The sequence below is a fragment of the Stegostoma tigrinum genome, chromosome 5 (assembly GCF_030684315.1).
Source record: "Stegostoma tigrinum isolate sSteTig4 chromosome 5, sSteTig4.hap1, whole genome shotgun sequence".
NCBI classification, from domain to species: Eukaryota; Metazoa; Chordata; class Chondrichthyes; order Orectolobiformes; family Stegostomatidae; genus Stegostoma; species Stegostoma tigrinum.
The window spans coordinates 91904660-91916917 of NC_081358.1; the positions used below are offsets into that span (position 1 = coordinate 91904660).

General features: G+C 48.9%; 1 protein-coding gene across 2 annotated transcripts in view; it reads left to right on the top strand.

Annotated features, from left to right (window-relative positions):
* si:dkey-22o22.2 (neural-cadherin) overlaps nt 1-12258 on the top strand; it is a 276496-nt gene that overhangs the window by 175185 nt on the left and 89053 nt on the right. For both annotated transcript variants that reach the window (XM_048530230.2, XM_048530231.2), the window contains exon 12: nt 3273-3440. In XM_048530230.2, the coding sequence (XP_048386187.2) occupies nt 3273-3440 (168 nt within the window). The remainder of the gene's footprint in view (nt 1-3272; nt 3441-12258) is intronic.

Consider the following 12258-nt stretch of genomic DNA (forward strand, 5'->3'; position numbering starts at 1 on the left):
GAAAAGGTGCAGAGGAGATTTACCAAGATGTTGCCTGGAGTGGAGGGAAGGTCTTACAAGGAAAGGTTGAGAGAGCTAGGGCTTTTCTCTTTAGAACGACGATTGATGAGAGGTGACTTGAAAGAGGTGTACAAAATGATCAGAGGTATAGATCGAGTAGACAGCCAGAGACTTTTTCCTAGGGTGAAGATAGCTATTACGAGGGGGCATAGTTTTAAAGTGGGTGGAGGTAGATACAGAGGTGGGTTCTTTACTCACAGTGCAGTCGAGGTGTGGAATGCTTTGCCGGAAAGGGTAGTGGAGTCAGCCTCATTAGGGGCATTTAAGCGGCTATTAGATAGGCATACGGACGAGAGTATAAGGTAGGGGTTGAGGTTAAAAGTTTAGCACGACATCATAGACCGTGGGGCCTGTACTGTGCTGTACTGTTCTATGTTCTATGAAACTAGGTATCAGAATACAAGAACATCAGCTAGCAGCAAAATGGCACGATGAACTCTCCTTAATATTGGTACAAGCAGGAAATGAAGGCCATCAGTTTAACTGGGACAAGGTAACCATAGTAACCCAAGCCAAACACAGACACGCACAGGAATTCCTTGAGACATAGTTCTCCAGCCGTAATACAATCAACAAACACATAGAATTGGACTCCACATACAAACCCATACAGATCAAAACCGGAAATGACACCACTCACCATAACGGACCAGACAGTATAAATTCCAAGAAGAGTAGAATAATATCTTTTCATCAGAGGCTCCACTGATGATGTCACCTAGCATGGTGATAAAATGTGTGAACGAGAACAAGCCAGCTTGGCGAGCAAGCCAACAACCTCAGGGAATATTTGTACTTCAGAGCCAGGGCTGCTAAAACCCCATCAGCAATATATTCCCCCCAAACATCCCGTTACCTCCTGGACTCTCTCCAGATGCTCAATATTAGTTTGTCCTGGGCCTATCAGTTCTGCAGAATGAGTTTTCTGCCAAACTGAGATGGGAGACTTTGAACTCACTCCTTGGAAAGATCAAGGGGGTTCCAATAATCCCTGAAATTTCCTGTGTCTTGTAAAAAAAATGGAATCCCTTGACGGAAACAATAATTTGGGGACAGGAACAAAGCTGATACTTAGGTAGCCAAGTGCCTATGTTAATTCTGTAATACTTAAGAGGCAAGAGTACAAATCTCACCACAGCTGGAAAATTTAATTAAATGTAGAATTAAAAGATCAATAATAGTCTCAGACAAACTGCAGTAAAACTCATTTGGTTCGAAAATCACTTTTAGGGAGAGAAATCTGCAATGTTCACTTGGTCTGGCTGACTGGTTTTAAAGCCATTGTCTTGTTGACTCTAAGATGTCCTTTGATCTTGCTCAATAATTTGTAATCAAGACGCACACCACAATATTCTCGTGGATAAGACCCAATGGCAGCGTAATGGTAGTGTCCCTATCCCTGGACCAGGAGGCCTGAATTCAAGTCCCCCTGCTCCAGGAGTGTGTAATAACATCTCTCAATTGGTTGACTGGAAAAAAAAATGTTTTTTCAAGGACATCTAGGGATGAGCCTTACCAGCAGTGCTGCTATTTGATTGTTTAAATGGGCAGGTAGTCATTGGAGCGACACAGTTCAGGTTAGACTTTGTAAATTCCCAGACACAGCAGACTCTGTAGGAAATTGAAGATTCCAGTGGGTAATTCCCCTGGGTCTGGGACCCTCTGACATAATCCTTTGAAGGTGGAGAACTCCAAATCTCTTTAGTTTATTAATTGCCCAAGAAAAGTTGGATGATGAAAAACCTTGTCTAATTCCTGGGTTACTGTAAAGTCAACCCTCCAACCCACAACACAATCTCCCCCTGCTCCCCACACCGCCTCCCAATCTCTTGCACACTAACCCCTCCCCCACCCTGGGACCTCTGAAAAAACAACCCCTAGCCCACTGCTGTCCCAAACACACCTACCTACATTAAATACTCCATCACTTTCATTCTACTGACATTCTACTCTCCTAATATCCCTCTTACTTGGCACCATACCCACCCAGCATACTAACCCTTTAACCAAATGCCACCCTAACCCCACTCATATTGCATCCATTCCCTTGCACAGCAGCTGTGAAAATGTTTGGCTGTGTTACTGGACATTGAATCTCAGAACATGCTGCAAAAGTGGCCATGGCTTGACTTCCCCCAATATCATGTGTTAAAGAGGAATTGTGTTGCTTTCACATGCACTCCACATTTCTGAAGGAGTTGGATTCAGAATTTCCAGCTTGAATTTGGAGCTTGGTACTAACAGAAAAACATAGGAGTGAGGTGGCAATCTGATTGTGATTGCCACGTTTTGGAATATCCAGGTTACTGTGTATGAATAAAAATCGCCAAGATCCACCAGAGCACTGATGCTGGTTATGACCAGCTGCTGAGACAGTCTGACCGCCACAAGGATATATGAGTGCTGCACAGATGGCATCACATCTAGGTGGCATAGATGCCAAACAATTTTTTTAAAATATGTAGGAACATGAACCCAGATTGACCTCTATGCTCAGGGAACCAACTGGACAATTGTTAAAGATGGGGATGGGGCAAAGGTCTGAGCGAAAAGTTCTGCAGGCCCACTTCCCAGTCCACAAGTGGAACCATGTCAGTGGTTTTGCCTACAACTGGGAGGTGGATGCCAGAGATGTAGCCAAAAAGGTTTATGCTTCTGCCTGACCAATGCTAAGAAGGTACCATTTCTTGACCATGCAAACTGGACGACCTGAGTAATGCCACAGCCTTCGGTACAAACTGTATATCTGCAGTATAGTAAGTTTGATTAGTCTATGCTTAGGATTGGTCTTGCATTTTAATTGATTATTGCAATTTTTATTGTCAATTACAATGTTTTCACAGTGAAGAATAAAGTAGGCTGCTTTCAAAATGAGCTTGTTTCATACGCTATTCAATTTATTTTCATTGCATTTTCAATTTACAGGGTTTTGATTCTTCATTTTATACTTCACGTTTTGAATTTTTGTTGCTAATATTGTTCCCATTGATTATACTGCAATAGATAAATAAAATGTAAATGTAATGGAATTGTGTCTCTGCCAAGGATTTTGCAGCAACGCTGTCAGTCACTAGATGCCTTCAGGCTTGCCTATAATATATAGCATTTATTGGCATGTTTGAAGACCTGATTGTATTTCCCATGCTAAATTTAAAAGAAATCTTTCATTTGATCAAATCATTGTCAGTTCTTGACATGTCTTTGTGTTCTAGATCGCTCATATCAGTCGTCAAATAATAGCAACTGACGGAGGCAATCGAAGTAGCAGCGTAGAACTAACAGTTACTATCACTAATATACATAACCAGCCACCCCAGTGGGAGCAGGAAGAGTATCAAATAACAATCCCAGAGAACACTACTCGTGACTTGAGGATTGTGGTACGTGATGCATGTTAAATGATATGACTTGGTGAAATTTACAAGAATTGTTTTATGAGGTTTCAAGCAAAATGGTTAGTCAAGAAGATTCAGTGTTGAAATGCAATACATTTTGAATGTTAATTGCAAGCTATATTCAAGTCCAATCATGTTCATTAACTCTTCAACTTCTACCCTGGCTGAGATCAACACAGACTGAAATCCAAACCACCTCCAATCCCCTGTTGCCCTGTATGACTCACACAGCTATTAATTTCTGTAATGGGGAAACAAAATTATCGATACAATTTTATCTAATCCTAGCTAAATTATCCACATCAAATAACAGACAAAACATCTTTAGTTGGATGATCAAAAAAAATCTTTCAGTTAAATATTGGGATGACCAAAAATATTCTCATTGATTCCCACAAGAAACTCCATTCTTTAATAGATAACAAGGTGTAGAGCTGGATGAACACAGCAGACCAAGCAGGATCAGTGGATGCTCCTCTCTCCATTCTTTAATAATTGACTCTGATACCTTCCCAAGCAAATTGCTGAGACTGGAACCAGACTGTACGCAGCCTTGCTACCCTATTTAACTTTCAGTTTAGCTTTCTACTCCATATCCTCTCCATAACCAATTACCCCCATGTAATTCTGTAACCTCCCACAGCTCTACTAGCATCTAAGATGCAATGCAAGCTTTCTTCACTCCTCCATTGTCTTCCCTACTTTGAGCTACCTTTCCAAGCACTTGGGAATGGTTTACTATATTAGGAGTGCTACATAAATGTAAATTATTGTTGCCAGCATAGAATTCCTTGTGTACAATTTGCTTTAAGCTCACTTCATTCCTTCAATTCTGTCCTTTTGCAAATCCTTCCTTGACTTCAGTTGTGTTGCCTAAAGAGAATGTGTTCATGTGCCGGCATCATCATAGATAATTTCTCCATCCTTTAGATAACTAATGTTGACATTTATCTTTCCCTCCTCCTCTTCCAAGTCTTCCCAGTCCATAAATAAAACACTCTCCTAGACCAGATTTTCCTTCCTCTGGTAATTCTACTCTGTCTTTGATCAAACTGTGTTATGAAAGAATGACATGGGATGACATCCTTTTAAAAAAAAATGCATCAAACCCATGCTAGATTGCATTATCACATCCTGTAATGGTGAGTTGACAAATAACATCAAGAGAGTTAACATTCCACTCAGCTGGAGAGCCCAGGAGCAGAGGATGTAACAATAACTAAGCAGACAGCTATATGAATATCTGATTTGTGACATTATGAGTAGGAGATTGTTCTGTTATATTTAAAGAATCAAAGAATTGTTGTAGTGCAGAAGCAGGCTGTTTGGCCTTTGGAATCGGGTGAGGATGAGTCAAATGAATCTCCCTTATTCCACTCCTCATTTGATTGTTTACAGGGTTTTTGTGAGAGCAATAAGCTTGCCAATTCAGTGAGAGTTAAACTGTTTCCTCACTGTAATCATTAAAAGCTAATCAGACAGGTTTTCTTGAGCCAGTTTTGAGAAGATTTGTAGCTCAGGTTGAGGTTCTGGATGTGAGATTGCTCGCTGAGCTGGAAGGTTCATTTTCAGACGTTTCATCACCATTCCAGGTAACATTATCAGTGAGCCTCCGACGAAGTGCTGGTGTTATGTCCCGCTTTCTATTTATCTGGTTAGGTTTCCTTGGGTTGGTGATGTCATTTCCTGTTCTTTTGCTCAGGGGATGGTAGATTGGCTCCAAATCAATGTGTTTGTTGATGGAGTTCTGGTTGGAATGCCATGCTTCTAGGAATTCTCGTGCATGTCTCTGTTTGACTTGTCCTACGATGGATGTGTTGTCCCAATCAAAGTGGTGTCCTTCTTCATCTGTATGTAAGGATACGAGTGATAGTGGGTCATGTCGTTTTGTGGCTAGTTGATGTTCATGTATTCTGGTGGCTGGCTTTCTGCCTTAGCAGCGTTAGAAACAACACTGAAAGACAACAAACTCACAGAAGAAACCCAGCAGACCATCAGACAGACAGTCGCACCAACACTAAGCAGGAAAAAGGAAGAAAACACACTCAATACGCAAGAAAGGAAAGCCCTAAAAGGACTCAAAAAAGATAAAAACATCGTTATCCTACCTGCAGACAAAGGACGCTTGACAGTCATCTTAAACCGAACAGACTACATTGAGAAAGCGAACGCACTGCTTGCGGATACCGACACTTACCAACAGGTGGCGATAGACCCAACCCCACAACTAGACAACCGAATCACAGCCTTACTCAAAAAACTTCAAAAATCTGGAGAATTAAACAAGAGAGACTTCCAAAAAATGAAACCAGATGGATCCAACATACCACGCTTCTACGGACTACCAAAAATTCACAAACCAGGAGCCCCCCTCAGACCCATAGTGTCGCCACCTGGAACACCAACCTACAGATTAGCCAAGGAACTACACCAAAGACTAAAACACCTAGTAGAAGACTCCCACCACTCCATTCGCTCCACCCAAGAATTCCTGAACACCATCAAAGACATCAAGATAGAACAGAATGAAATAATGGTCTCCTTTGACGTAACAGCCCTGTTCACATCCATCAACATCAACCTGGCCAAAGAAACACTGACTACACTATTAGAAGAACCGAAGACACATACACCAGACACCACCAACCTCATCAGCAAGGACAACATCATCAAGCTAGTGGACCTATGCCTCACCACCCACTTCACTGTCAATAACAAAACCTACAGACAAACCAACGGTACACCCATAGGATCTCCGATATCAGGGTTCTTAGCAGAGGCAGTAATGCAGAGACTCGAACAAACAGCTCTGCCAATCATCCAACCCAAACTTTGGGTCCGCTATGTGGATGACACCTTTGTCATCACTAAACAAAACAAATTAGAGGAAACCTTCAAGACCATCAATAATACCCTTACTGGTATAACATTCACAAAAGAGGAGGAAAGCAACAACAAACTGCCATTCCTAGATGTCACAGTAGAGCGAACAGCCAATGGGGAACTTCAAACCAGCGTCTACAGGAAAACAACACGTACGGACCAAATACTGAAACTACAGGAGCAACCGTCCCAACACCCACAAACGAAGCTGCATTAGAACATTATTCCAACGAGCCACCACACACTGCAGCACAGAGGAACTACGCAGAGCAGAGGAAAATCACCTATACAGCGTATTCAAAAAGAATGGGTACCCTATGAACACAGTCTGCCAATTCCTCAGCAACAAACCCAAACAAACAGACAAAACGGGCTCAGAAACCATAACCACTCTCCCCTACATAAAAGACATTTCCGAAATGACTGCCAGACTACTCGGACCCCTTGGCATCAGGGTAGCCCACAAACCCACCAACACACTAAAACAGCAGCTAATGAACTTAAAAGACCCTATACAGACAACAAATAAAACGAACGTCATCTACAAAATACCTTGCAAGAACTGTGACAAACACTACATTGAACAAACAGGCAGAAAGCTAGCCACCAGGATACATGAACATCAACTAGCCACAAAACGACATGCCCCACTATCACTCGTATCCTTACATACAGATGAGGAAGGACACCACTTTGATTGGGACAACACATCCATCGTAGGACAAGTCAAACAGAGACATGCACAAGAATTCCTAGAAGCATGGCATTCCAACCAGAACTCCATCAACAAACACATTGATTTGGAGCCATTCTACCATCCCCTGAGAAAAAGAACAGGAAATGACATCACCAACCCAAGGAAACTCAACCAGATAAATAGAAAGCAGGACATAACACCAGGGCTTCATCGGAGGCTCACTGTTGATGTTACCTAGAATGGTGACGAAACATCTGGGAACAAACGTTCAAGCTCAGTGAACCAGCTTACATCTGGAACAAAATAAAGACCCACTCTCTTGTGGACCGAGAGGAGAAGAATGCTGTGTTGGAGGTGAAAGGAAGACGTCGGGTTGATGTGCACCCTTGCGACCAGTGGCTCTTAATGCTGGCTTCGGCCTAACGCTGGCTCAGGGGAGCAGCCAACCTGCAACGATGGCTGTGGCAAGTGCTCGTGCCCCAGGTCAGGGGGTCCGGAACACCATCCGTGTTTCCATAAAGAAGGTGGATGAAGGTGCACCTGTGGACCGCACCTTCTTCGTGAAGAGGGTCCTGTTGGACTGTTGCGGGTTCGCTGCTGCGGACATTTACTGCCTGCAGGATTTCCCCGGAGGAGGTTTTTACGATGTGACCTTCAGGAGTGCCAAGCTTTGCGAGCGCTTCCTGGAGGTTTTCAAGGAGAAAGGAGGTGAGGGCCCCCTCTCTGTATTGACCGCTGTCCCGCTGTTTGTGATGCCGGCGCAGAGGAGCCGTATGGTGATTGTACACATGTACAACCCGCATGTGCCAGCAGTTGATATCCTGACCTTCCTCGGAAGGTACGTGAAGGTGGAAGGGGACCTAACCGACATCATGGACCCCTTTGGCATCTGGACCAGTAAGAGGCAAGTCAAGGTGACGCTGAGGATGGGCGCAGACGGGAACGTCGTCCACCCACCGTCCAGCTTCGCGATCGGCCGGAGCAAGGGCTACCTGACCTACGCAGGGCAACGTAAAGTCTGCCATGCCTGTGGTAGGTCAGGTCACGTGGCGGCCGACTGCAAAGCCACCATCTGCAGGAACTGCAGGGAGGAGGGACACCTTGCAAAGGATTGCCCACAAGAGAAACGCTGCAACCTTTGCAGGGAAGTGGGCCACCTCTATAGGGCATGCCCGCAGCGGGGGACCACCTATGCCCAGGTCGCCGGCAGGGGCAATGCAGGGCCAGCCCCCCCCCCCCCCGGAGGAGAGGAAGGCACCAGGGCCCAGCAAGGACCCCACTAATGTGCAGGAGGGCCAGGCCGTGCAGGAGGGCCCAGCCCTGCAGGATGGGCCCAAGGCCAGCAAAGCGCCCCTGCAGGCTCCGCGCCCCCCCGACAACCCTGAGTCGATGGAGGCGGCGACAGGTGACCCAGGGGAGTGGACGACAGTCCGGAAAGCGAGGAGGAAGGTGCATCGACGGGCCCAGGAACCGCAACCATCAAGCGGGAAGAGGCAGCTGCAGGGGGGCTATAAGAGCTCCTCTGACAAGGGGGATTCGGAGACGGCCCGCCCGAAGCAGAAGTTAAAGATCTCGAGGGAGAAGGAAAACAGCACCCCGCTTCCAGGTGACGGGAGGCGTCCTGAGGCTCCCTCCAACACCCAGTCAAAGTGCCGTTGGGGCACTGGAGGGCCCCCCGGAACTTCCAGGCGGGAAGGAGGAAACAGCGCGTCCCCAGCCTGACCCAGAGCCAGACCCTCCTGCCTCCGCACCCCTGATGGGGGGATGCCACCCGGAAGGCAGCACCGTCGGTTTCCTGAGCCCGGAGAGCGTCCAGCAGTTTGCCCGGGCAATGGACATGAAGGGACAGATGGAGGGGCTGGACCTTGGACTTGGGGAGGGTACTGCGGTCACTGCCCACAATGGGGGTACGAGTTGCGAGCATTAATGTGCGCAGTGTCAAGTCCACCGCAAGATGTGTATCCACGTTGGCCTACCTGACCACCATCAAGGCGGACCTCCTGTTTCTGCAGGAGTGCGGGATACCGCACCTTGGCAGGTAGGGGAAATGGTCCGGCGCCTGGACCTGTGGGCCTTCGATCTGGTCGGGGGGTAACGACTGTTGCTCCTCGGGCCTGGCTATTCTGCTGTGGGGGCGCAACTTCACCATCTCTCAAGTCAGGAGGTGGTGGGGGGGAGGGCGCATCCTAGTGGCTGACGTCACCTACAGGAACGCTTCCCTGAGGCTGATCAACGTGTACGCCCCAGCGGTACGGAGTGAGCGGTTGGCCGTCCTGCAGCGGCTTCCACCCCTGCTGGCTACGTCCAGGCCGGTCATCCTAGGCAGAGACTTCAACTGCATCATCGATGCAGATGGAAGATCTGGCGTGGGGACAGCGGGTGGGGGGAGTCAACTGGCCGTCACGTCCAGATTCCTGATGGGCACGGTGAAGGACGCCAAGCTGCTCGACGTCTTCAGCACCCCTGCAGACGGAGCGCAGCGGAGGTATGCCTGGTCGCGGCCAGATGGGTCTATTCGCTCAAGGATAGACTTCCTGTTTGTGTCACAGGCGTTCTCGGTCAGGTCCACCGGTGTCGAGCCAGTGTTCTTCTCTGACCACTGCCTCCTGCTGGCCGACTGTCACTTACAGCACGACCAGCCGGCCAGCAAGGTGACGTGGAAGCTCAACACGACTCTGTTGACCCCAGACAACGTCAAGGAGCTTAAGAGGGAGTACGCCAGTTGGAGAACCGTGAAACCCCTCTTTGAGTCTCCGGCGACTGGTGGGAGACGGTGAAGGAGAACATCAAGAGGTTCTTTGTCCTCAAGGGTGTTCGGAAGGTGAGAGAGAGGCGGGGAAAGCTGTTGCGACTCCAGAAAAAGGTGCAGAACCTGCTCCTTCTGCAGTTGATGGGGGTCAATGTCACGGAGGACCTCCGCGAGATGAGGGCCCAGCAAGCCTCGCACTTCGCCGCGAAGAACTCCAGGATAATCTTCCGGTCCAGGGTCCGCTCTGTGGAGCAGGACGAGACGTGCTCGCGTTTCTTCTTTCAGAAGGTGCACAAAGAGAGCTCTGTGCTTAGCCGGCTGAAGGAGGACGACGGCTTGGTGACGTCGTCTTGGCCCGACATTTTGAGGATCAGCAGATCCTTCTATGCCGGACTGTACGACACGAAGCCCATGGACAGCACGGCCCCCGAGTCGTTCCTGTCGTCTATCACGGAGGTCTTAGACGACGGCACGAGGGAGTGGCTGGACCGGCTGATATCCCTGGATGAGCTGACCAGAGCCCTCAAGTCCTTGGAGAGGAATAGGACTCCCGGGAGCGATGGCTTACCGGTCGAGCTGTATTCCGCTCTGTGGGACCTGGTCGGCCAGGACCTGCTGGAAGTGTACGATAGTGCGCTTCGGGCAGGGGAAATGTGCAAGTCCATGAGGAAGGGCATCATCACCCTCATTTACAAGAGGAAGGGGGAGAGGGAAGAAATTAAGAATTGGCGTCCCATTTCACTATTGAACGTGGACTACAAAATTCTGGCCAAGGTCATAGCCAACCGGGTAAGGTCTGTCCTGGAGTCGCTGATTCACCCTGACCAAACCTGTGCTGTGCCGGGCAGGAAGATCGCTGAGAGCCTCGTGCTCATCAGGGACACGATCGCCTACAAACAGGACAGGCGGGCGGACGCCTGCCTCGTCAGCCTGGACCAGGAGAAGGCCTTCGACAGGGTCTCTCATGCTTACATGAGGGACGTCCTCTCCAAATTGGGGTTCGGGGAGGGCATCCGCAGTTGGATCCAGCTGCTCTATGCCAACATCGTTAGCACAGTCTCGATCAACGGGTGGGAATCGGACAGTTTTCCTGTTAGATCTGGATTCAGGCAGGGCTGCCCGCTCTCTCCTGCCTTGTTCGTGTGCTGTGTGGAGCCCTTCGCCACATCCATCAGGAAGGACGTGAGCCTGAAGGGTGTGACTATCCCAGGCAGCGGAGGCCTTCAGGTCAAGACCTCCCTGTACATGGACGATGTCGCTGTCTTCTGCATCGATCGTCGGTCGGTGAGTAGACTATTGGACATCTGCGGCCAGTTTGAACTGGCCTCGGGTGCCAAAGTCAATAGGGGTAAGTGCGAGGTCACGTTCTTCGGGACTGGGACGACCGCTCCTTCATCCCCTTCACCGTCAGGACAGACTACCTGAAGGTGCTGGGTGTTTGGTTTGGTGGAGCTGGGGCGTGCACTAAGACTTGGGAGGAGCGTATCACCAAATTGAAGCAAAGCTGGGCAGGTGGACGCTCCGGTCCCTCTCCATCGCTGGTAAGAACCTGGTTGTCAGGTGCGAGGGGCTTTCGGTACTGTTGGATGTGGCGCAGGCCTGGCCTATTCCCATGGACCTGTGCCGCTGCGGTCACCCGGGCCATCTTCCACTTCATTTGGGGGTCGAGGATGGACTGGGTCCGCAGGGACATCATGTACAAAGACCTGGGAAATGGGGGAAAGGGCGTACCGAACGCCACCCTCGCCCTGACGGCTACCTTTGTGTGCGGCTGCATCAAGCTGTGCGTAGATCCTCAGTACGCAAACACTAAGTGTCACTACTTACTGAGGTTCTACCTGTCCCCAGTGTTGCAAAGGATGGACCTGGCCTCGTTGCTGCAGAACGCTCTGAGTAGTTGGACCGTTCCATACCACCTGTCCTTCGTGGAGAAATTTTTGAAAGGAAGCACCTTTTCCCACAAGGCCGTCAGGCAGTGGTCAGCACATAGTATCCTCGAGACCCTTCAGGAAAAGGAGAGGGTGGAACCCATCGTGTGGTTCCCCACGCAGACTGCCAAAGTCGTTTGGTAGAATGCCTCATCGCCAGAACTTTCAAACAAGCACAAGGACATTGCTTGGCTGGCGGTGAGAGGGGCTCTGCCAGTGAGATCCTTTATGCATGCCTGGAATCTCTGCAGTACCGCACGCTGCCCTCGAGGTGTCTGCGGGGGGGAAGAGACTGTCGATCACCTCCTTCTGGAGTGTGCCTATGCACAGGAGGTTTGGAGGAGGATGCAGTGGTATTTGTCGAGGTTCGTCCCGAGCAGCTCCGTGACGTGGGACTCCGTGCTCTACGGGCTGTTTCCCGGGATGCACACCGAGACCAACATCAACTGCGCCTGGAGGACCATCAATGTGGTGAAAGACGCTCTTTGGTCTGCCTGCAACTTGCTGGTCTGCCAGCTGAAAGAACTGACTCCGAACAAATGTTGC